Source organism: Oryctolagus cuniculus, chromosome 7 (genome assembly GCF_051225735.1).
Source record: "Oryctolagus cuniculus isolate XC-2025 breed Fujian yellow rabbit chromosome 7, ASM5122573v1, whole genome shotgun sequence".
NCBI lineage: Eukaryota > Metazoa > Chordata > Mammalia > Lagomorpha > Leporidae > Oryctolagus > Oryctolagus cuniculus.
The window spans coordinates 37609556-37633476 of NC_142873.1; the positions used below are offsets into that span (position 1 = coordinate 37609556).

General features: G+C 50.5%; 1 protein-coding gene across 2 annotated transcripts; it reads right to left on the bottom strand.

The window, feature by feature from the left end:
* Positions 1-1825: 1825 nt before the first annotated feature.
* LOC100359306 (low affinity immunoglobulin gamma Fc region receptor II-b) lies at positions 1826-15611 on the bottom strand. 2 transcript variants are annotated; one of them, XM_008264171.5, is made up of 8 exons: positions 15322-15578; positions 10266-10286; positions 8868-9125; positions 6851-7105; positions 6046-6174; positions 4802-4942; positions 2525-2562; positions 1826-2421 (listed from the first exon to the last, which is right to left on the bottom strand). In XM_008264171.5, the coding sequence occupies exons 1-8, from the start codon at positions 15431-15433 to the stop codon at positions 2341-2343; spliced, it is 1035 nt and encodes a 344-aa protein (XP_008262393.3). In that variant the 5' UTR covers positions 15434-15578; the 3' UTR covers positions 1826-2340. The 2 variants fall into 2 exon arrangements, with proteins under 2 accessions (XP_008262393.3, XP_008262394.3); XM_008264172.5 differs by lacking the exon at positions 4802-4942 and having other exon boundaries at positions 15322-15611.
* Positions 15612-23921: the final 8310 nt, after the last annotated feature.

Sequence of the window (23921 nt, forward strand, 5' to 3'; positions counted from 1 at the left end):
AGCGCTATTGCAGGCAAACTGTAAACCAGCTCATCTTTGAAGTTGAGGACATCAGATAATACCAGAAGGGGAAGTTGAAGGACCTCATAAACCACTACAAACAGGACAGATTCAGGAATAAAAGCAATCAGTCCCATCTGGGTAGTGCCACTGGGATAAATGAGTTTCACCTGCCTTCACTCTGCTCCAGATTCAAATCCCAGGCATATAACACCTGACTGGCCCAGCTTGCAGTGTGTGCTCCCTGCTGGAATCGGGGTGAAGTCAACCCACCTACTCACACGGCCTGAGAGTGCAGGTAGAACTGTTCTGCTGAGGCAAAGTCAGGGTCTGTTGCCAAACAAGGAGAAATTAATGCTGGCCAGGGAGTAGGAACACCATCTCTATTAGTCAGTTTATATCACTATATTAAAAAAAAAATTGCCTGAGGCAGGCTAACTTTTGAAGAAAAGAAGTCTATTTTGGTTCATGGTCCTGGTGGTGTCAAGTCCAGGGGCCTTACCTGATGATGGCCTGCTTGCTGGTAGAGTCCCAAGGCAGCACAGAGAATCATGGGATAAGACAGGGAGCATTGGTGTCTGTGGCTATGTATCTCGCTTTTGTCCCTTGCCTCAGGAAGCCACCAGGATTCCACCACAGGTGCCCACCCTAACAACCTGATCTAAACCCAGCCACTTTCCAAAGGTCCTGTCTCTCAACACCATTGGTGACGTCTCCACCCTGTTAACATCATTAACATAGGATTCTGGGACTTAAACTCCTGTATGAGTTTGAGAGGACAAACTATATTCAAGCCACAGCAGAGTCTATTAGCATCAGTTTGCCAAGAGTTTAGAATGTCCAACACTGAAAATGGTCGAAGGGAATGAGAACACTAATATACTTTGGGAGGACATGTAAAAGCAACATGAGAGTATTCTTGGACATAGGAGCTTACTCTGCAGACCTATTTACCCATGCAATCAAAAAGATCAGCCAAGGAGGTGGGCGTTTGGCACAGTGGTTAAGACACTGCTTGGGACCTACAACCCATATCAGAGTGCCTGAGTTCAAGTCCTGGCTCTGTTTCTAATTCCAGCTTCCTGCTAATGTTCACGCTGGGAGGCAACAGGTGATGGCTCCAGCACTTGTGTACCTGTTACATGGGACACTTGCATGGAGTTCCAAGCTCTGGCTTCAGCCTGGCCCAGCTCTGACTCTTGCAAGCATTTGGAGAGTGATCCAGCAGATAGAAGCCCTCCTTTCCAGCCCCAACCCCCCATAAAGAAGTAGCTAAATAAAATTTTGTAAAAGTCAGTGTCATAGAAATCTGTGGAAACTACTCCCAAAAAAGGAAGCTGTTCAATCGTGAGTGCAAAAAGAACGTTACATAATGATGCTGTGAGAGTCCCAGGAAGATGAACCTTCTCCAAGGGCCCTCACCAAGCACCAGCTGGAAGCTGGCAGTCATGTTTCTCATCTGCTGGGACTGGCTTCCTGTAACCCCACTGGGAGAACAGAAGAGCCAGAACCCGGCTATCATCACCCAGGACTCATCTGATGGTTGACTTCCTGAGAATTTACATTGCCAAACAATGTGACTGTTTTATTGGCCACGGGAGAAAAGGGAGGAAGATGTGGAGACAAGAATACATGTTCCCTGGAAGAAGAACGTTGAGTTTGAAAAAGAAGGGCACTTATCCTGCACTCCAAATCCCCCATCTGTCCTCTGCCCCACATCCTATCCATTTCTACCTTCCAAAGGTTCTTACCATTGAAGAAAAACAGACCCCAAGTAGTTCAGTCTACACTCCAGCCAATACAGCCTTGAAAGTATAAACAGAAAGGCTTTTTAATACTATTTTATTATAAAAGTAATACATGACCTTTATAGAAAAATAAAGAATTAAAACAAAAATCACCAAACATTCCATCACCCTGAAATAATCACTTTCCATATGCTGCTGTGTGTTAGTCTATTGTAATATTTCTGAAATCGGATACGCTTGTACAATTGTTCTCATGTAGCCTATACCATCAGCCACGTCCATGTTGTTGCAAAGTGTCACTGACAGCGATGTGCTTGATTGTACTGGCTGTGATGTGCTTGATTGTACTGGCTGTGTGGATGCATAGCAGAGAGTCTGGACATGGACAGCTCTAAGGCATTGGTGCAGCGCAGGCAGCCAGCTGGGGCTGGAGCTTCGGGAGCTTCAGGGCTCACGTAGATAACTCCGGAAGAGTCCTTCTCCCCTGGAGCCATGGCATCCGCCCATCGTCCCCAAGGACAATGTAGGCCAGGTGACATCAGCCCTTGCCTCTCTCATCCTCTGCCCCAAACCTCAGGGCAAGGCAATGAGACTAGATGCGGTTCTGGTAATCTGCTTCTTCCTCGGCAGCCTCCGGGTGCATAAGAAGTGAGTAAGTAATCGTGTTCTCAGCCTAGAGAAAGCAGAGGGGAGCCATGGGGAGCCATGGAAAGAAAGCAACGGAAGGGGCAGCCGGGGACCCCGAGCAGGGAGAGGACATGGCTGAGCTCACTCACCTCAGCTTTGGCAGCTTCCTCGGTATCCATGGGACGGGCTGTGTGCAAAAAGAAGAGAAATCAGCTAGGGCGTGGCTGAAGAATAGGGCTGCTGCTTGGCCCCAAGGCAAAGCAAAGCCTGCTGGCCCAGAGGTGACACAATACGGTCGCCCCTCCTCCCTCGCCCCACTCTGGCATGTCCCAGACCCAGCCCTGCCCGCTGTCTACACTGGCAAAGGCAAGCAGCTGTTTGTGCCACATTATATTCAGAGAATTGCTAGACATCCCTAGAAACAAATCAGGCTTTGGAAAGCTGAGATCCTGGGGACGAGCTGGGGGCATTTGGTGTCAGAGAGAAGTCATGTCTGCGTGTTTGTCAGCCGCGGGTTTCAAAAAGACAAGACTGCGGACCATTTCCACAGGGGCCGAACGTGGTGCACCTTTGTTAGGATACTGATGAACTGGGTGCTCCACGGCAAGGAGAAGACAGACTGAGGGTGAGCGTGAGAGTGAGATGAGAGAGGGGAGAAAGAGAGAGAGAGAGAAATGAGAGAAAGGGAGAAAGAAAAACAAGCCTGTCTTTCTCCGGTATATGTCCATTCTCTGGTACATGTCCAGTTCACTCCAAATTCCTTCTTGTTTTTGCCATAAATTCATTTTGCCAGTGTGAAAAGCAGCCTCAGTGTTGCAAGTCAACATTTCCCAGAAAGCTGGGGAGGAGTCACAGACAACGCATCCAGGCTCTTCGCTCGTTGTCGCCTGGACACAAAGGATCCCCTATCTGCCATGCTCCCCATGTCACAACAAAGGACATTCCAAATTCCCCTTCTGATACGGTCCTCGGCAATCCCAGCCACCAAGCTGTGCCTTTGGAAACGGTAGCCCTGGCGCGTGGCTGCACAAAAGCTTCGGGAACCTGCTTCTGCAGCATACTCAGGACCAAACCTCAGGCTGGCTAGCCTAGATGTACTTGAACTTTTTCCTAGGTCTGATTTGGCGCTGGTGTGGATGCAGGCTCACAGGCCCACGTGGCCTAGCCCAGGGACACAGAGACCCGCTGGAGAGTGCAGCTGTATGCGTGATATTTTGCTCAGGCTCTCTGATCTGTTGGTTGTGCTCTGAGTCACACTCCAGCCTCCAGAGATAAGAGTCGTTTGAGGGCTTCTTTTTCCTGCTTGTTTCGGCTGCCAGGAAAGCCCAGGGAGAAAGCGCCAGTGTCCTCTGTGATCTGATTTTACCATCAAGAAGGTGCCTGGAGAACTCCTGCCCCTTCCACACTCTCCTACCTGAGTTCAGGAGTGGAAGGACACTGGCTGTCAGAATGTCAGGCTCACAAAGGCTTAGAAGTCTCCCAGGCCACCACACTCATTTCCTCAGGGAGGTGACCAAACTGCATGAGGGGAAGTGACTTGCTCAAGATTCTGTGAGATGGGGCCGGCGCTGTGGTGCAGCAGGTTAAAGCCCTGGCCTGAAATGCTGGCATCCCATATGGCCCCTGGTTCTAGTCCCGGGTGCTCCACTTCTGATCCAGTTCTCTGCTGTGGCCTGGGAAAGCAGTGGAAGGTGGCCCAAGTCCTTGGGCCCCTGCAACCGCGTGGGAGACCTGGAGGAGGCTTCTGGCTCCTGGCTTTGGAACAGCACAGCTCTGGCTGTTATGGCCATCTGGGGAGTGAACCAGTGGATGGCTCTACCTCTCTCTGTAACTCTTTCAAATAAATAAAATAAATCTTAAAAGATCTTAAAAGATGTTGTAGGAGGTTGGCAGAACCAGGCCACATTGAACAAGCCTTCATCAGCAGGCAACAGAAGCAAGCATGGCCAACCAAGTCAAGCCCACCCTTGCCCCTAGACCCCCAGAATCTTCCCCAGTCTGGTTCTCCTCTTGTTGTCCCACGAAGAGTTGAGCCTTACCCCTGTCACGCCAAAGAGACAGATTCCTCCAGGAATTCGATGGTTTCCCCCACGCTGGCCTCCTTCTTTTATCTCGAAAACTCCTGCCTCTCTGATCCTACTTCCCTGAGTCTTATAACTTGTAACCCCTTTTGTCTGCCAGCACTGCCCAAATGCCACAGAAAGACCCAGAAGTCTCCAATGTCCTGCTCTGGAGACACCCCAGTTCCTGGCCCATGCCTCAGGACACAGCCCTCTCCTCATCCTCTCTGGGATCTGTGTCCCCCTTGGTTTCTCCTGCCAAGTCCTCTTTAGGGCTCAGGGTTAGACTCAGAACTGACCAAGAAACCGGAGTCCCTCCCCTCCTCCCACTGCCCCACCCTCTCCAGTGCTTCCTGCTGAACTTACACAAGTCACTTCCTGCTGGCTCCAACCCACTCGGCAGCCTGGGGTGGGATGTGGCTGAGTCCCCATAGAGAACGCTGTACTCACCCGATTCCTCTGGGAAGGTCTCTCCCATTCCCCCCGGCTTGGGGTATCCTGGGAGAGCTAGGAGGGGGCACATAGGAGGTTAGTAGGATTATGGGGGTGGGGGTCTGAGTCCTCAGGACCAAGGGCTGGGGGCAGGACTGGGTTAGAACCCACATAGACCCTGCCCTCACACAGATGTCTCCTGTCCACCCAGCTCCTGGCTGCCTTGTCCAGGGTCTGCTCCCACCTTGTAAAGGGGCCGATCCAGAGAGACCTTAGTCACCTAAACTGTGGGAACTTCGAGGAATGTCACAAAGGCCACTCCACTGAATGCCTCATAGGCTCTCTCTGCCTTCTGAAAACATCCTTCTCGAAGTCTCTCTCATCTTCAGCAACTATTCCTCACTAGGAACCAATTGCAAAGTGTTTTGTGAGGTATTAGTAGCATTATTTTCTCTTCCCTAATGGTTCCCAGCACCCGTTCTACTACTCCCCCAAGCCTGTCCCAGCCACAGCATTTCCATGCCCTGGCCTCTGGGCCCAGCATGCTCTCCAGCCCTCTGTGCCCAGCTAATGCCACCGCCAAACAGCACCTCCTTCACCATGGCGACAGCTCACATTTAGGTGCTGTTTACCACACACTAGGCCCCATCACAAGAGCTTCAGTCTCATTCAACGTAACAGTCCTGCAAAGTAGGTCTTATTAGTGTCCCCAGTTCCTAGGTGGGGAAACTGAGGCACAGAAAGGTTGAGTATCTCGCCCAAGGTCATGTAGCTGGTAGCTGTGGAGCTGAGATTTGATCCCTGGCAGTCTGGCCCTACCATGTCAGCTTCACTCACTACAGTAACCTGCCTCCCCATGGAAAGTCCTCCAACTGCTCCAGCCCACGCTGGGTTACGGAGCCTCCTCTATGCCTCTGTCATAGCCTTTTCATTTTCCTAACTTTGCTCTTCCTATAATCACCTAATCATACATTTGTGTTCCCCGACGACAATGAGGGCAGGGACTAGACTTTATCTTGGTGTCACCACAGTTCTTGACATAGAAGCAAATTCGTTCAACTCTTGTTGAATGAATGAATTACTCAATGAGTGAATGATTAAAAGTTGGGACTATATGATGTCTGGAGTTAGGACCTGGAGTTAGGAGTTGGGAAGGGTTAACAAGAGGAGCCACAGACCTGACCTCCGCCTGCGTTTGAGGTAGACGAAGGCTGCTACGATGGCAACAGTAGCCATGACCACAATCCCAGTGACCACCGCCACAATCGTCACCACCAGTGAGTCATCGTCTGGGTTGGACGAAGGCTCTGGGGAAGACAGACATCAGGCTAAGCAACAGTCCTCCTATCCCACCTCTGCTGGCCCCGCCCTCCTCTGATGCTGGTCCTCGGCGCTCATCACTTGGAGCTAATCTCTGTCTGTGCACTATTTACTTCCTCCCCAGCCTCATGGGCACAGGGTTGCTGTGGCTAGGCTGGTGCCTCCGCCATAACCACATTTCTCTACCACACCAATACAGACACATTGGCGAGTGTGTAGGAGCAGAGGGAAGGGCTCCTCTCTGTGCTCAGAGACAGCCCCCACCCCCACAGCTGGAACCATCCCTACTTGATCAGCCACAGCCTTGCACTCTCTGGGACATGCCAGGCCTTCTGGAGTGCATGGCCACAACAACACGAGACGTAAGAAGAAACAAGACTGACCTCAGCTCCTAGGAACATCCAGGAGCTTAGGGAAGGGAGTCCGCGTTTCAGAGTGGGACAACAGCCTTGTCACCTGGAAGCCGAGGGCTGCAGGTTCTGGTCCCGACTCCTGCCCATGGGCCAACCCTTAGCAAAGCCTCTCTCCACACCTCTCCTCCTTGCTGCAGGGTCCAGCTTGTTGCTGTGGCATTTTTCAGATCTCCATGTGGGCCCACATGACCTCAGCCCTTGTTCCAGCCCCTTTTCTCCCCCTCGCTGTGGCTCAACAGAGTTCGCAAACCTTGGACAGTGATGGTCACAGGCTCTGACGAGTAGGTCACCTTTCCTATGTTTCCTTTGCAGTAGTAATCACCGCTATGGCTGTGGTTTGCTTGAGCGATGCAGAAGTCGGTGTTGTAATTGAAAAACTTCTTGGATATTCCATTCTGGTAGAATGTGACCTTGTTCACAGTCTTGTTCCTCCAGCCGTGGCACCTCAGCACGATGGGTTCCCCCTCCTGGAACACCAGCTGAGGTGTCTGGAGCACCAGCCACTCTGAAAGACACAAAAGGACCACAGGACCTAGGAGGCCTTTGTTCAACTCTGAGTCCCAGGCCATCTTTGCTGCTGGGACATGATACACAGAAGCAAGGGCTTAAGTTTGGGGGCCAACGCTGTGGCGTAGTGGGTAAGGCTACTGCCTGCAGCACTGGTGTCCCATATGGGCGCCAGTTCAAGTCCCCGCCTCTCCACTTCCGATCCAGCTCTCTGTTATGGTCTGGAAAAGCAGTAGAGGATGGCCCAAGCCCTTGGGCCCCTGCACCCACATGGGAGACCTGGAAGAAGCTCCTGGCTCCTGACTTTGGATCAGTGCAGCTCCAGCCATTGCAGCCAATTGGAGAGTGAACCAGTAGAATGGAAGACCTCTCTCTCTCTCTCTCTCTCTCTCTCTGCCTCTCCTTCTCTGTGTAGCTCTGACTTTCAAATAAATAAATATTTTTTTAAAAAAAGAACTTAAGTTTGGAAGTGCACAGTGGATCTCTAATTCTGGCCTCTTCATCTATGAGCTCTGTAAACTTGGGCAAGTCAGTTGACTCTTCTAGACCTCAGTCTCCTCATCTGTGAAAATGGGCACAACAAAGCTATGTATCTCCAAGAGCTGCTGGCACACAGGGAGTATTCAGGATATGCCTGTCTTCACTTTCCTTTCTTGAGAGAAGGGAACTGCATCCCCGGCCTGCCCACCAGGCTGCTGTAGGAAGAATCCAAGGGACCTCCAGATGCAGTCCCATCTCTGGGAGTAGGGAAGGAGGCATCCAGACTGGCCCGGTTGGGGGCGAGGACTGACGGACGTGTGAGGAGGATTGGCAGACAGAGCCTGCGGGGATGGTATAACGTTACAAACCTTTCCCCAACGTTGGATTGCTTGATGCATGTTAGTAAGCGTGGCGCTCCAGCAGTCTGAGGACCACAGTGGCCCAGGTGGGCATTAGTGCGCCACGTACCTTGGAGGAGCGTCGGGGATTCCGGGAGGCAAGAACACTAAGATCCCTCATCACTACACTGTAGCTGTTCTTTATGGAGAACCGACATGCTGTTAGGGGCTTTGTAAAATCCGCGTTCTGTTGAGCAACCCTGCCCTGTCTCAGGTGCTGGGAACCCAAAGATGGCTAAGACGCAAGGTTCACTCAGGGTTCGCTCAGGTTGCCCACAGTCTGGTAGAAGAGAAAGAGAAGGGCACCCAGCACTGTGAGAGGAAGGAGGAGGGGGCAGGGACGGGGGAGGGGGGAGACACTGCTCAGACCGGAACCTTCAGAGAGAGGCAGTGGTATGCGCACGGAACCCTCAGAGAGAGGCAGTGGTCTCTGCACTCAGCAGATGAGCTAACTGAGACTTGGAAGCCTGCGGGGCTCCCAGCGTCCAGGGCTAGGAGTCTGGTGTGGTCCGGCTGCATTTTCTGACTGCCGGAAAACTCGGCCGGGTTTTTATGGAGCAGGGATCCCTTTTACTTCTCACACTCAACTGCCTGTCCGTGGTCCTGGAAACTTCTTGCTCCATCAGGAGTGAGGCAGAAACAGCCATTAACAACCACTAAGGAGTGTCCTAGGAATTTCTACAACCCACCTTGCCTCTGCCCACCCCCACCACAGGCTAAGCACAGGGCCGGGTGGAGCGGGAAATGAGCGGCCAAAATGGCTCCAAGCGGCTCACAGCGCAGCTTCCCGGGAAGCAGGCACCTCCACCCCCACCCCCACCCCCACCCTGCAGGCCCCGTCTCTGCTGCCCCGCCCACCCCTCCCAGCCTTCCTCCACTGACCCGAAAACACGTGCAGCTGCACGGGGTTGCTGAGCCTGCTGGGGCCTGTCTGGCACCTGTACTCCCCGCTGTCGTTCTTCTTGGCCTTAAACGTGTAGCTGGGCTGCACCTGGCTGGGGATGGCGATGCCGTTGTGGAGCCACTGGGTGGAGTGGTTCCCGGGGCCGTGGGCCCCCTGACACTTCAGGGTCACGGAGTCCTCCTGGAGCACCCGGATCCACGGCGGCTGGAGCTTCAGCACGGCCTGCGGGACCTCGGCTGCGGGCGGGGGATTAGGAAGAGATATGAGGGACCCTGGACTTCAGAGGAGCTCCCAGGAGAAGGCGGGGACCTCGGCTGAGGGGTGGGGAGGGGGGAGCAGGCCTTGTGAGGAAAACGCACTCCAGGAGCCTGAGAGGCCCCGCATCTCGGACCTGGAGGCACCTGGGGCCCCGGGGGAGACCAAGCGAGGAGCCAGGCCCAGGACGGAAGGCTGCTCAGCTGACGGCCGCTTCTCTGACCATACGTCCCAGGGCAAGGGCCCCAGGAAGCTCAGCTGGTCCTTGGGAGAGGAAGGAAGAGGGAGGAGGAGAGGGGGAGGGGACGAGAGGAGCTCCCAGAAATACGTGGGCCTCACCCCGAGATGTCCTGGCCGGTTCTCTCTCTCTCTCTCTCTCTCTCTCTCACACACACACACACACACACTCCACACCCTACATCTACATACTCTTGGGGGCTCAGGTTCCACCTCTGCAAACGGAGGCATTTGGACACGGGTGGACAAGCTCCCTCCAGCACTGGCTGAACACCAGGGAAGGCCTCTGGTGACGTCAAGCATGGAAGTCAGGCTGCTGCTCCGACTGAGGTCGTTCCCTGCAGGTCGGCCTGTCTTCCCGCCCACGTGCAGGAGAGCCGCTGTGGCCTCAGCAGGATGAAGAGGCTGGAGGGCCAGGTTTCCGGGGATGGGGAGGCTGAGCGGTGCCGAATTGCAACCACAAGGCAGGAGATTCCTCTCCTGGTCAGGGGAACGGAACCTGAGGCTCTCAGAGATGCAACATGGAGGATTTATTAACAGTGGGGACGACAGATGCAGATCGCGGCATTTTTCCTGTGCCTGGGTTTTATCTGGAGAGAGGAAGCTCCTGATTTGATTTGGAGAGGGGACGGTGATTAAGAGAGGGCAGAGCTCTCCTTTCTCATGACAAAGCCTGGGACCTCTCACCCTGAATCACAGCCTTGGCGGTCTCCCACCTGCCTCCCTGGGAGGAGGATAAAGAGGAGGAGAGAGGGAGAAGGGGCCAGGCACAGGGAGCAAAGACCCTTCCTAGCCCTGACCTGGTACACTGAGAGTCCCTCCAGACAGGGTACAGGGAGAAGAGGGTGGCTGGGGGAGGGAGAGGGTGTGGGTGGGGTACTCACCAGGTGTCCCAGCAACAGGAGCTGCAAGACAGAAAGCATCAACTCAGAGCGTGCACCTCTACACGGAAGCTCACCTACCTGGGCGCTGAGCCCTCTTTTCCCACGGCTCAGCCCTGACCTGAAACCCCCGGGACTGCCTGGATGAGGTGCACTTTCAAAGGGACTGGGAGCTCCTTCCCCAACGATGAAGGGAAATGAAAGAAAATGATAAAAAGCCCTCTTCTACCTGCTCAGTGTCTCTCCCATTTGCCTTAATGGTTTTGACCGAATAAAATAAAAACACCCCTGGAAAGAGGACCCTCTCGGGTCTTACATACAATCCATGCTACAGTGCAAATGATTTTTCCAGAATCTATCCTAAGCATGAGGCTTGGTCTTTTGTCAGGGAGGGGTAGAGATTACACAGGTAATCCATGGTCACTATAGCAAACTAGAAAATACCCATGAGAAAGATATTTCCCCTTGGTCTCCATGCAGTTGGATAGTTCCCATGAAAACATAAACACCTAATGTTAACATACAGAGATACACAAATGGCAAGAAACTGTTGTCTAAACTGATTTCTCACTGAGCAATGTGAGGTCTAGTAGATTACTCAGTTTCTGGGGCTGCCGCCTGCAGTGCCAGCATCCCATATGGGCGCCAGTTCAAGTCCTGGCTGCTCCAGTTCCGATAGAGGAATGGCCCAAGTCCTTGGGCCCCTCCACCGACGTGGGAAACCTGGAGGAGGCTCCTGGCTCAGTGCAGCTCCAGCCATTATGGCCAGCTGGGGCATGAACCATCGGATGGAGGACCTTTTGCTCTCTCTCTCTCTCTGCCTCTCTTCTCTCTGTGTGACTCTGACTTTCAAATAAATAAATAAATCTTCAAAAAAGGAAAAAAGATTACTCAGTTTCTATGTTATCATTGTTAATGACCACACTATAGCCCATTGGGCTCTCCCATGGTTTATTCCTTTTTTATTTTTTATAAGGAATTATTTGTTTATTTGAAAGTCAGAGTTATGCAGAGAGAAGGAGAGGCAGAGAGAGAGAGGTCTTCCATCCACTGGTTCACTCTCCAATTGGCCGCAACGGCTGGAGCTGGACCGATCCAAAGCCAGGAGTCAGGAGTTTCTTCCGGGTCTTGCACACGGGTGCAGAGGCCCAAGGACTTGGGCAATCTTCTATTGCCTTCCCAGGCCATACTAGAGAGTTGGATCAGAAGTGGAGCACCCAGGTCCCAAACAAGCGCCCATATGGGATGCTGGCACTGCAAGCGGCTTTACCGGCTACGCCACGGCACCGGCCCCTCCCACGGTTTATTTCACAACCACATGGCTTGACATTTAGGCCTTGCAGTTTATTATTATTAGGCATATCTGAAAGGAGGAGGAGACTACAAAAGGATACCAGATCTGCAGCTTTGTGTGGCGGCAGGGGATGCCACTGCCAGGGAAAGTGCTTCTCAGATGGAAGAAAATGCGGGCCAGGAAAGCTGAATTGAGGTGGTGAATTATTCGGTGAAGAAGTAAAACTGGGTACTTAGATGAATTAGAGTCCTGTGTGTGTGTGTGTGTGTGTTCGTTGGTGAGGGTTTTCTCTTATACTTGGACTAAAAGTCAAGAAGCTTTCCAGTACATGCATAGTTTCAGGGGTAAAGTATGGAAGGAAAATGAAGAAGGATCAAGGGATGAGAAGGAGGGACTGCGTGGAGAATGTCGGTTGTGAGTTCAGAGAACCGGATCTGGTCCTGATGCTGCCGTGTCCTGACAAGTGCACTTGGGCCAGTCACTCCATTCCTTTGCAACCCAACATTAATCGGCAAACTTGCACTGACTTCCCACTGCCCTGCAATGCATGCTGAGCCCACCTAAGGGAAAAGAAAATACGTTCCTGCCTTCCTGCCGTCACTGAGGCCGACTGTCTAAGCACATGTGCAACCTAATGCAAAAGAGACGCGCTTAGTGCCATTGGAAGAGTATGGATAAAATATGGCGGAGGTTCAGAGCAGGACAGTACCCCTGTGTTTAGTAGGATTTGGCAAGGAAAAGATGGTATTCATTATGGACCTACATGGACCGATAGGATCTTGAGACAGAGAGAGAGAGAGAGAGAGAGAGAGAGAGAGAGTATTCCATGGGAAGAATAGCAAAGTACTGGCCAGCATTCCTTACAAGTTGCAGCCCACTTCCACTTGACGTGGTCTCTGTTCAAAGCATCTCCAATAACGAGAGATAAAGCTGAGAAACGAGGGGGGAGTCGCCCTCTGGAGGCTTCTAAGCCCAGGTGACACGACAGTGGGTAGGAGCACAGGCTGAGCTTCTGTGTTGGCTGCACTACTGCTGAGAGACTTTGCACAGATGTCTTAACTCGTCTCTGCTTCACTTTCCTTATCAGTGGAGATGATGATTGGTTGTCTTAAGGATTAAGTAAAATAATCCAGAGAAGGTATTTAACGTGCTGACACACTTTTTAAAAGTTTCCACTCCAATGAGCAGTGGAACATCATTTAGAATTCTCAAACTGGAGCTGAAAGCTCGCGGCCAAGTAAGTGGGAATGAAAGAGCACCACAAAAAGTAATCAGTGAAGAGACGATTGTCGGGAACCAGGATACCTGTGAGTAACCTGCGCAACACTCAGCCGTGGCTTTCCTAGACCTGCCATCTCCAGTGAACTTTCTTTCATTCTTCTTAGCCACACAGGCCCATGTGTAACCCGAGAACTCCTCAGAAATCATATCAACTTCCCAATCACAAAACAAAACATCCCATGCTCCAGTCACATCGCCCTCCTATTTTTTATTTATTTATTTGTTTATTTTTTATTTATTTATTTTTTTTTTTTTGCTCAAGTGCGGCCTCCATAATTATCTTGGACCTTATCAAGAATCGCAAAGCATTTCCCCCATCACTGTCTTTCCTATATTTGCCTTCTCCTCCCCACCCCACCCCACCCCACCCCACTCCCAGCTAGTTAGCTTGGATTTGATGATGCAGCATTCTAAGCACCTCCTTGCAAAGCCCTTTAACTCCCTTGCCTTTCTCTGTCTCCGTCAAAGGCACCTGTATTCTTCATGCCTTACTCTGTGTTGTTTTACTGACAATAGAAAGTGAGAAGACGACACAGGCATGAGAGTAACTCAAGTGGCAGGGCTGAGAGAACTTGGCACTTATCAAGATGTTGGGGGGTAGCAGAGAAAAAAAAAGTAGCTATGCTCATGCAGATAGAAATGTCGGGAGAATAAGAACTTTTGGAAGGAAAGAAGATAAGTTGAGTTTTGAATATATTTTGTGTCTGAGCTGACACAGTTACAAAGTGTCCTAAGGTCAGCAGGTGTGTTGCAGAAATATGAAATTATACTCTACAGATGAGAGCAAGAGCAAGCGAGTTGGGAGTTACTAGCAAAGAAGGGATAGCTAAAAACCTGAGCATGCAGGATTGGCAAGGGAAGTGCAGTGGAAGAGTGGATCAAACAGAGGAATGGGATGAAAAAAAAAAGAAAAAACAAGAAAGAGATGGGGAAAGCAGGAAGAAGTCACCGATCACTTCATCATCCCACAGTCAACAAGTAGCAGTGAATCCTGAACAGGTCCACACACGTGTCCTCGCCGTCAGGGAGACAGAGACCTTGTGCTTTAGGTCAGGGAACCCGTCTCTCACCTTTACTGATTGTTCCCCAAATCCTAGCACAGCACCTGGAGCACTTAGACTCTACACAGGTTTACCTAAAGCAATTTGGGGACTCAGCAGTAGGTAAAGGTATGGAAAACAGAAGTGTGATGTACTTATTGCCTGGCTATAAGGTAGGAGCCATTTGGGAGGCAATGAGAGAAGCATGGTTAAAAAGGTGGAAGTAGGGGTCGGTGCTGTGGCATAGTGGGCTAAGTCTCCATCTGTGGCACTGGCATCCCATATGGAAGCTGGTTTGTGTCCTGGCTGATCCTCTTCCGATCCAGCGCTCTACTATGACCTGGGAAAGCAGTAGAAGGTGGCCCAAGTGCTTGTTCCCCTGTACCCATGTGGGAGACCCTGAAAAAGCTCCTGGCTTTAGATCGGCTGTTGCAGTCATTTGAGGAACCAATAAATAATTTTTTAAAGTGGAGGAGGGGTGGAAGTGGAGCCTTTTCAGTAAGCAATGGGGCAGCACTGAAGATTTTTATGAAGTGCAGTGACTCATCCACAGCTGTACTGGAAGATGTCACAACCTCAGTGAGCCGCGAGAATGCTCAGGGAAGGGAGCCAACGGTGTGCACAGCTGAGTCATCAAGTGATAAAACTTCTAAACACAGAGGATGGAACAGAGGGAGGAGATATTGATGACTCAGCATGTTGATCTTGGAGATCCAATGCCGCCAGCAGGGCTCCCCACCATGCTTTCCCCAGACGCTTGTGACCACCTGTCACCATCTGTTCCTGTCCCCCAAGAACATGGTCAGAAAACACACTCCCCCCCCCAATCTTGGGCTAAGATACAAGCTCTCTAGCTGATCAGAGCTAGGACCAACTCCCAAAGTCAACACAGTGAAAGGAGGCATGCATGATTTTTCTAGTCCCACAACTGACACCCCCAGAATTGCTTAGGTTTGTGGATTCTCTGAGATTCAGTTTCTTGGTTAACCCAGAGCCTCTGCTACACAAAGTGGCTTTGGGGGCCCTGCCAACACCCCCAAAACGCATCTTATTGCTTCTTCCCTTGCCCCACCTTTCTTTGTCTAAGGCAACACTAGCCCTGCTGCCTAAGATTCAGTGCCATGTGAAACAAAACTTGCAAGAAGAGAAGCACTCAAGTGTAGATCCCCAGACACCCCACAGAGTAGGTTCTGCCGTGGGGGTGGCCAAGCATCAAGGGCTCAGATGCCCAGTGACTTGGGGTCAAAGACCCTAAAAAACCCAAACTCTGTGGGTGTTCTGATTTTTCCACAGCCAGCAGACGTGTCTCAGTCTGATCTCCACCAGCCTGCCTTCAAGCCTCCTAATTTCCCTGACATGCTGCCCATGCCACCCCTCATCCTTGCCCAACCTCAGCCCCAACCAAGGAATTCCTGCTCCTCTCCCTCCTGGGGCCCTGACTCACCCAGGAATAGCACAGCTGTCCACAGCAACATGTGGCCCAGGGGCTGGGAGTGTTTGCAGTCTGCCCAGTCACTCTCAGTGTCGAAGAGGGGCAGGAACGAGGGGATCCCCATCACCCTCTGGAGCGAGCTGGATCTAACAGCACGGTAGGCACAGACTTCTCTGGAGCCTTAGTGGATTCCACCCCAGACGACAAGTTCTGGAGTCAGAAAGAGGAAGTGAAAAGAAATGGTCTGTTTAATCATAAGCTCCACCCCCCCGCCTTTCCTCTCAACTGTTCCCTCCTAAGAGATTCAGAGCTTCCCAGAATCAAGCCTTGTTCAGCCCAAATCCAAATTCGCGGGAAGTTTGGAAACAGGGAACAGTTTCCCTCTTCTTCCTCAGGGCCCCAGCTAGTCCTGCCCTCTAGAGCAAAGAGGGAATTGGCCCCCCAAACTCAGCTCAGAGCCTCCCATCCCCATCCCTAGCCTCCTGCGAGGAGGTGTGGAGGACAGGAAGGCGAGCAGTCTTTTGATACTTCCACATGCCAGTGGGTCGGGAGAACCACCCGGAGACCACCCACCATCATTGGATTTTCTCTTTCTATGAAAGGAGATCTCCTGCCTCACTGGTTCTTCCACTCATTCATTCATGTAATGTGCACCTCAGTAACCATCCAGTGAGCGCTAATTTGTCCTGGTGATTTTCGCCACCCTCATTGCCATCACAGTTCTCCCTGCCCGGGGGTGGTGAAGCACAGGCTTTGCGTCGTTGGTTTCTGACGGGTTGGAAGGCCAAACGACTTCTCACAGCTGGGTTCAGATCTCCAAATCCACGAAAATGAGTACGATCCTGCCTGCCTTCAAGCAGAGTTCCTCACCTCAGTGCTGTTGCCGTTTGGGGCCGAGCACTTCTGGTGGTGAAGACCTACCCCGTGTGTCGTAGCGTGTTCAGCAACACCCCTGCTTCTTCACACCAGATGCCAGCGGCACTGCCCGCTTGTCAAAACAGAAATGCCTCCAGGTTGATAAGTGTGCCCTATAGAGCAAAAGCCTCCCTGGCCGAGACCCATTACCCTCGAGGGTTTGGGGGCGTAGAAGAGAACATGGGTGCTAGCAAAGTGTCGGGTCCATCGTGAGTGTCCAATAAATGCTACTTTCTTTTTCTTGCTTCTGTCACCATCCTCGACAGCACTGGTTCACCCTCAACACCCCCACCCCCCCACCCCACCCCCACCCCCGACATGAGACACTCGGGGCTCCCTCTCAGGAAGCAAGCTGTAATAGTCAAGGAAATGACATTGTAACATCTTCACTTCGTCTGTGGTCTTCAGAAACCTTTAACAGCCCCACCCTGCCCACCACAGTTCGTCACTCCCTGTCTCATCCTACCCCCTCCCAATATAGCTTCAGCCTTTCTCAGAGTTTTAGGTAAAAAAAAAAAAAAAAAAAAATTTAACCAGTGATGAGATGCCAGTGAGCTCTACACAGGAAACTTTAAAAATAATGTTTAAAAACAAACTCACAGGACAAAAAATAGTTAACACACTAAGAAATAAAAATGAATTGTTACTGCGTACATCTAACAGTGTTTACTGTGGAGAGGGGTCACTTGATTTAATTATTTCTAAGTTTTACAACAATCCCAAATGATAAATAGCATCATCCTCACTTGCACATGGAGAAGCTGAGCTTCAGAGAAGTTAAAATGATCTGCCCAAGGCAACATGGTTAGTAAGCAAGAGTCCATAGGAGGCCAGTGCCGCAGCTCAATAGGCTAATCCTCCGCCTTGCGGCGCCTGCACACCGGGTTCTAGTCCCAGTCGGGGCACCGGATTCTGTCCCGGTTGCCCCTCTTCCAGGCCAGCTCTCTGCTGTGGTCCGGGAAGGCAGTGGAGGATGGCCCAAGTGCTTGGGCCCTGCACCCCATGGGAGACCAGGAGAAGCCCCTGGCTCCTGCCTTCGGATCAGCGTGGTGCGCCAGCCACAGCACGCCGGCCGTGGCGGCCATTGGAGGGTGAACCAACGGCAAAGGAAGACCTTTCTCTCTGTCTCTCTCTCTCACTGTCCACTCTGCCTGTCAAAAAAAAAAAAAAAAAAAAAAGAGTCCATAGGAAACCAGGTCTGCCTGCTGTTAAAAACTTCATGTTTCCTGCAACATTGAGGGAGCTTCCCAAGGGTGTACAGGGAGTACCCTGTAGGAATTACAAGCGAGCTGAACCACTGGGCTGGCCCTCAGATGGAGGAATGACAGGGTACAACCAGTTGCCCCTGGCTCTGAGCAGCCTCATTTGTTTAAAATACGATTTGTGTGGTTTTCTCTAAGTGCCACAATGTGAAAATGTTACTTTCCTGAATTGTCTCAGTCCCCAGGTGTCTGTTCTAGGTTTTCTACTGAGATGAAAGAACCAGGCAACTTCTTCTGAGCACCTTCTAAAAAGAGACAGTGACAGAGTCAGGTAGGGCACTTCCAAGGACAGTAAATGGAAATAGACATAGGAGTCCGCTTCCCATTGCAACTAAGAAAGCACAAAATGCAAGATGTTTTTGGAAGAAAATGCTTGCAAATGTACCGGTACACTGTTGAAAACTGAAATGTGCCAATCAGAAAGGAGAATTCTTTGAAATGGACAGATTTATATAAAGTATGTACTCCTGGTAATGTGAGAGGTGATAACTCAAAAATCATGAAAGCCATGATTAAGAACATAGTCTTGGGGCCAGTGCTGTGGCATAGCCGGCTAAGCCTCCACTTGCAAGACCCTTGGCAAGGTGAGGGGTTTGGATGACAAGGGCTGCTTATTTCTGAGGAATTAACTTAGAAAGGGAGACATGAGGCTGGCTCTGGCGTAGCAGGTAAAGCCACCGCCTGCAGTGACGTATGAATGCCGGTTCAAGTCATGGCTGCTTCACTTCTTTTTTTTTTTTTTTTTTTAATTAATTAATTTGAAAGAGTTACACAGAGAGAGGAAAGGCAGAGAGAGAGAGAGGTCTTCCATTTGCTGGTTCACTCCCCAATTGGCCGCAATGGCCAGAGCTGTGCTGATCCTAAGCCAGGAGCCAGGAACTTCTTCTGGGTCTCCCACGCAGGTGCGGGGGTCCAAGGACTTGGAACATCTTCTACTGCTTTCCCAGGCCATAGCAGAGAGCTGGATCGGAAGTGGAGCAGCCGGGTCTTGAACTGGCGCCCATATGGGATGCCGGCGCTTCAGGCCAGGGTGTTAACCTACTGTGCCACAGTGCCAGCCCCTGCTCCACTTCTGATCCAGCTCTCTGCTATGGCCTGGGAAAACAATAGAAGGATGGCTCAAGTGCTTAGGCCCCTACGTCCATATGGGAGACCCGGAAGACGCTCCTGGCTTTGGATCGATCCAGCTCCGGCCATTACAGACACTTGGGGAGTGAAGCAGTGGATAGAATACCTTTCTCTCTGTCTCTCCCACTCCATTAAATAAATAAAATAATAAAGAACATGGTCTTTGGAGACAAACCCAGCTCAAAAGCCTGATCCTGGGCCGGCGCCGCGGCTCACTAGGCTAATCCTCCGCCTAGCGGCACCGGCACACCGGGTTCTAGTCCCGGTCGGGGCGCCGGATTCTGTCCCGGTTGCCCCTCTTCCAGGCCAGCCCTCTGCTGTGGCCAGGGAGTGCAGTGGAGGATGGCCCAGGTGCTTGGGCCCTGCACCCCATGGGAGACCAGGAAAAGCACCTGGCTCCTGGCTCCTGCCATCGGATCAGCGCGGTGCGCCGGCCGCAGCGCGCCGGCCGCGGCGGCCATTGGAGGGTGAACCAACGGCAAAGGAAGACCTTTCTCTCTGTCTCTCTCTCTCACTGTCCACTCTGCCTGTCAAAAAAATAAAAATAAAAAAAAAAAAAAATAAAAAAAAAGCCTGATCCTTTATCAGATTGTCAGCTGGACTAGCCAGGCTGGCCTGGTTTCCCCGGTACCTGGTGACAATTTCAACCTCGAGGAATATCATTTTTCCAAGAGGGGTAGGTCCTTATACCCATTAGTCAAATGACAAGCCACATGAGGCAAAGACAGTTCATGAATTAATCAATTTATTGCAATGCACAAAAAAAGCAGAGGAAGCAAAAGGGTATAAGAAAAGGTAGGGTGAAATGCATACAAGGAAATTACTCAAGCATGGAATGCTAGTAACATCATGGAGGAAATTTTCCAAATGGTCCAGGGAACCCAACCCCTTCAGAGCGACTCTCAATGGTTCTGGACTGTCATCAAGCCTTCCACTATGAAGTCAAGGGCTTTCCACTCCAGCAAAACCTCCAGCGGCTGAAGCCTTTTCACAGTGAGTTCTCACAGAGGGAATCACCGCAAAATGTATCTCAAACAGCAACTTGAAGATATTAATATCTATTGTCCCGGAAGGCATTTTTTTCTTAGTGTCGGCTTTTCATCATGATATCAAAATAGCTGAGAGAAGCTACTTATGGTCAGAGGTTTATTCTGGCTCATGGCTTTGGAGGTTCACAGTACAAGATCAGGAAACTCCATTGGTTCAGCTATCTGGTCAGGCTGTAGAATGGCAATAGCCCACTGTGTATGGGAAAATGACCACACTGCAAGCAAAGAAGCAGAGAGAATGCCTAGACCCAACTCAGCCTTAATAACCAACACTGTTACCAAAACTACCTTTTTGAGGGCATGCTCTCAATGACCTAAGGATCCCCCACTAGGCTTCACCTCCTGAATACCATAATTGGATTAAATTTCCACTCTCTTAGTACCATTATCATAAGATTTTTAAGAACCAAACGTGTAACACATAGGCCTTTTGGGGACACCCAGTCCGTGGTATTTACCTTCCAGATGACCAACATGGAAGGAAAAGTTGCAGACTCAAGCAATTTCATTTGCATGTAGTACACAGCTGTCAATTTGCCTTATCAGTTAGTCAGTGTGAAGTAACATGGCTCAATTACAGCTTGTGTTACAAGAGAAAGCCCAAAGTGCAGTCAATGCCGTGAAAGCATAGTTATATTAATCATAATCAAAATGTCAATTTACTTAGATTCACAAAAATCATAACAGAAAAACAAACATCACAACACAGCCGTGCAATCTTGGTTATACAAGTATAATTCATCTTTCTCTCCTAACCTCTGTTGCCTCAACAATACAATGGAGAATGGGTTATCACCCACCTCACAATGTTGCTGTGAAGACTAACTGGGGGGGGGGGGGGGCGGTGCTGTGGAACAGTGGGTAAAGCCACCACCTACAGCATCCCATATGGGCGCCAGTTTGAGACCCGGCTGTTCCACTTCCGATCCAGTTCCCTGCTATGGCCTGGCAAAGCAGTGGAAGATGGTCCAAGTGCTTGGGCCCCTACACCCATGTGGGAGACCTGGAAGAAGCTCCTGGCTCCTGGCTCCTGGCTCCTGGCTTTGGATTGGCCTAGCTATGGCTGTTGTGGCCATTTGGGGAGTGAACCAATGGATGGAAGACCTTTCTCTCTGTCTCTCCCTCTCTGTGTCTGTAACTCTGCCTCTCAAATAAATAAAATAAAATAAAATAAAATACAAGCCACTTACAGAGAAATAAGTTTTATTTCAACTCAGGGTTTGGGATTCAAGTCCAAGATAGGACAGTCCCACTGGTCTGACCATGAGATATGGCAAGAGGATGGCAATGGTGGAGCATTTGTAGGAATGGTCATGTGGTGAACCCGTATGGCTGAGCCCAATCACGCTATATAACCAACACTCTTGAAAGTACTACCTGCAGAAGGCACATCCCCAGAGACCTAATAATCTCACTAAGCCCCCCTCCGAAGTACCATAGCTGGAGTAAGTTTCTACTCTCATAGTACCACTAACTTATATTTGGGGAGTTTAAAGCTCTCCATGAGTTTGAAAGCCAAATCATGTTCAAACTATAGCAATGAGTACAATATTAAGGCAATTACATACATCCTTTGGACAGAGACTGAATTGTATGCTGTCACTAAAAACTTTCTAAATGTTAGGGAGGCCTCAGTTGAATGTACCTAAAAATTTTGGCTATTAATTAGAAACTTTAAGCCTGCCTTTCAGATTCACACCAACTAGTCCACTTGTAAGAGATATTATAGCTAAAGTGTGGATTGCAGCAATCAGTTGGAGTGACCCTACTGAAGATTTTTCAAGAGTAAATGCTAAAGGCCAACCTGATGCTTTAAAATTAGCCCTAGGGGCTGGCACTGTGGTGTAGTGGGTAAAGCTGCCCCATGCAGTGCCGGTATTCCATATGGGAGCCGGTTCGAGTCTTGGCTGTTCTTCCGATCCAGCTCTCTGCTATGGCCTGGGAAAGCAGTGGAAGATGGCCCAAGTCCTTGTGCCCCTGTACTCATGTTGGGGACCCGGAAGAAGCTCCTGACTCCTGGTTTCGGATTGGCACAGCTCTGGCCATTGTGGCCAATTGGGGAGTGAACCAGCGGATGGAAGATATCTCTCTCTCTCTCTCTCTCTCTCTCTCTATCTCACTTTGATTTTCAATTTAATAAAAGTTTGGCAAAGCAGTTAAAATGCTGCTTGGGACATCTGCATCCCATCCTGATTGTGCCTCTGTTTCACTATTAGAGATCTCTGTGCTGCTTTTTCTGGTACTTCTCTTGGTCTTGAAAACCAGCTACTGTTTGCCTTGTGCCAAGGCCAGCAGTATACCTGGACTGCTTCACCACAAGGCTACACTGGCCATCTCAAGTATTCTTCTCTGTTCTAACAGCTGACATCGGTTTGTCAGAGGGATTCACCCTGACACAGTTTGTGGAGCACTTACTCTCACGGTCACCGGCTGAAGGGACCTCTGGAAAGGACAGCCTCAGCTCGATGCCAGAATGGGCATACAAAGAACAGACGGTCTCAAGGGAAAGACCATAAGTCTGTAAGCCCTAAGTATCCAGGGTACCTGATATCTAAGCAAGAACTGCCCCGAGATCCCAGCCAGCTCAGGGCGTATGAAGGTTCTTCAAAAAGTTTGTGGAAAATGAGCATTAGGAAAAATCAAAGCGTGAACTGCAAAGTGTTCTCGCACCAGAACAAGCTTCTGTTCAATTTCACTTTTCCGTGAGTGTCTGTGAAGTGTGCCTGCGTCATTCTTCCCTCTCCCTAAAGCTAAAAGGCCATTAAGGTGACTTCTAGGGCTGGCAGGATATTGGAGAAACTGGATCTCCAAATTTCTCTATTATAATTCAACGTCCATGTCAATTACTTAAGACAAAATCAAAACGAGGGGCCGGCACCGTGGCACAGTAGGTTAATCCTCCACCTGCAGCGCCGGCATCCCATATAGGCGCTAGTTCTAGTCCCGGCTGCTCCTCTTCCAATCCAGCTCTCTGCTGTGACCGGGAGGGCAGTAGAAGATAACCCAAGTCCTTGGGCCCCTGTGCCCATGTGGGAGACCCGAAAGAAGCTCCTGGCTCCTGGCTTCGGATTGGTGCAGCTCCGGCCGTTGCGGCCATTTGGGGAGTGAACTAATGGAAGGAAGACCTCTCTCTCTGTCTCTCCCTCTCACTGACTGTAACTCTAACTATCAAGTAAAATAAAGAAAATCGTTTAAAAAAATCTAAACAAAACCTTAAACTGGGCAGAAAACTCTGAAACTGTCTTTAAGGAGTTAAAGGATAGTGTCCATGATCCCCTGCTCTGGGCTTCCTGATTGTAATTGAACAAGTTTTCCTCTGTGTTCAGTAAAAAGAAGGGAGTACACTGGGGGTATCATCCCAACAACGTGGAGAACAACACAGACCTACCTGATGTTACAGCCAACAGTCAAAGGCTGTCCTGAGGGAGTCATTTTCCCTCAGAAAGCAATTGCAGCTGTCATTGAAATTTTACAGGCTTGGCAAGATTGCCACAGGTTCCGCATTAACAGAAGTGCTTCTCATTCTGTAGAAGTCTTAATCCGTCCCCATCACCCTCAGCGTCTATCTGCAAACAGGCTGACTTCCTACGAAAGGCTTGTGCCACCTCCTTCTAATGTGTCTTGCACAACGTGACATCCTCAACCCTGCTGCTCTTCTTCCCCTTCTGCCTGACGAAAACCCTCACCACTGCGTGACTCTAATAGAGAATTTTCAAACTCCTCATTCAGACGTACAGGAAACACTTCTGGACGATCAGACGTCACCTGATTCACTGGTGGATCTTCGCTAAGAAATGAAAATGAATGGGCTGGTGTTCAGCACAGCAGTTAAGACACTGCTGGTGGGGAGGGAGGGCGGCACTGTGGTGTAGTAGGTAAAGCCACTGCCTGCAGTGCCGGCATCCCATATGGGCGCGGCTTCGAGTCCTGGCTGTTCCACTTCCCATCCAGCTCTCTGCTGTGGCCTGGGAAATGGGAAAACAGTGGAAGATGGCCCAAGCCCTTGGGTCCCTGCACCTCCGTGGGAGACCTGGAAGGAGCTCCTGGCTGCTGGCTATGGATTGGCGCAGCTCTGGCCGTTGCACCCAACCAGGGAGTGAACCAGCACATGAAAGACATCTCTCTCTCTCTCTCTCTCTCTCTCTCTCTCTCTCTCTGCCTCTCCTTCTCTCTGTGTGTAACTCTGACTTTCAAAGCAGGTGATTGCTTATGGGAGACCCAAATAGAGTTCTCAGCTCTATGCTTTGGCTCAGCCCGC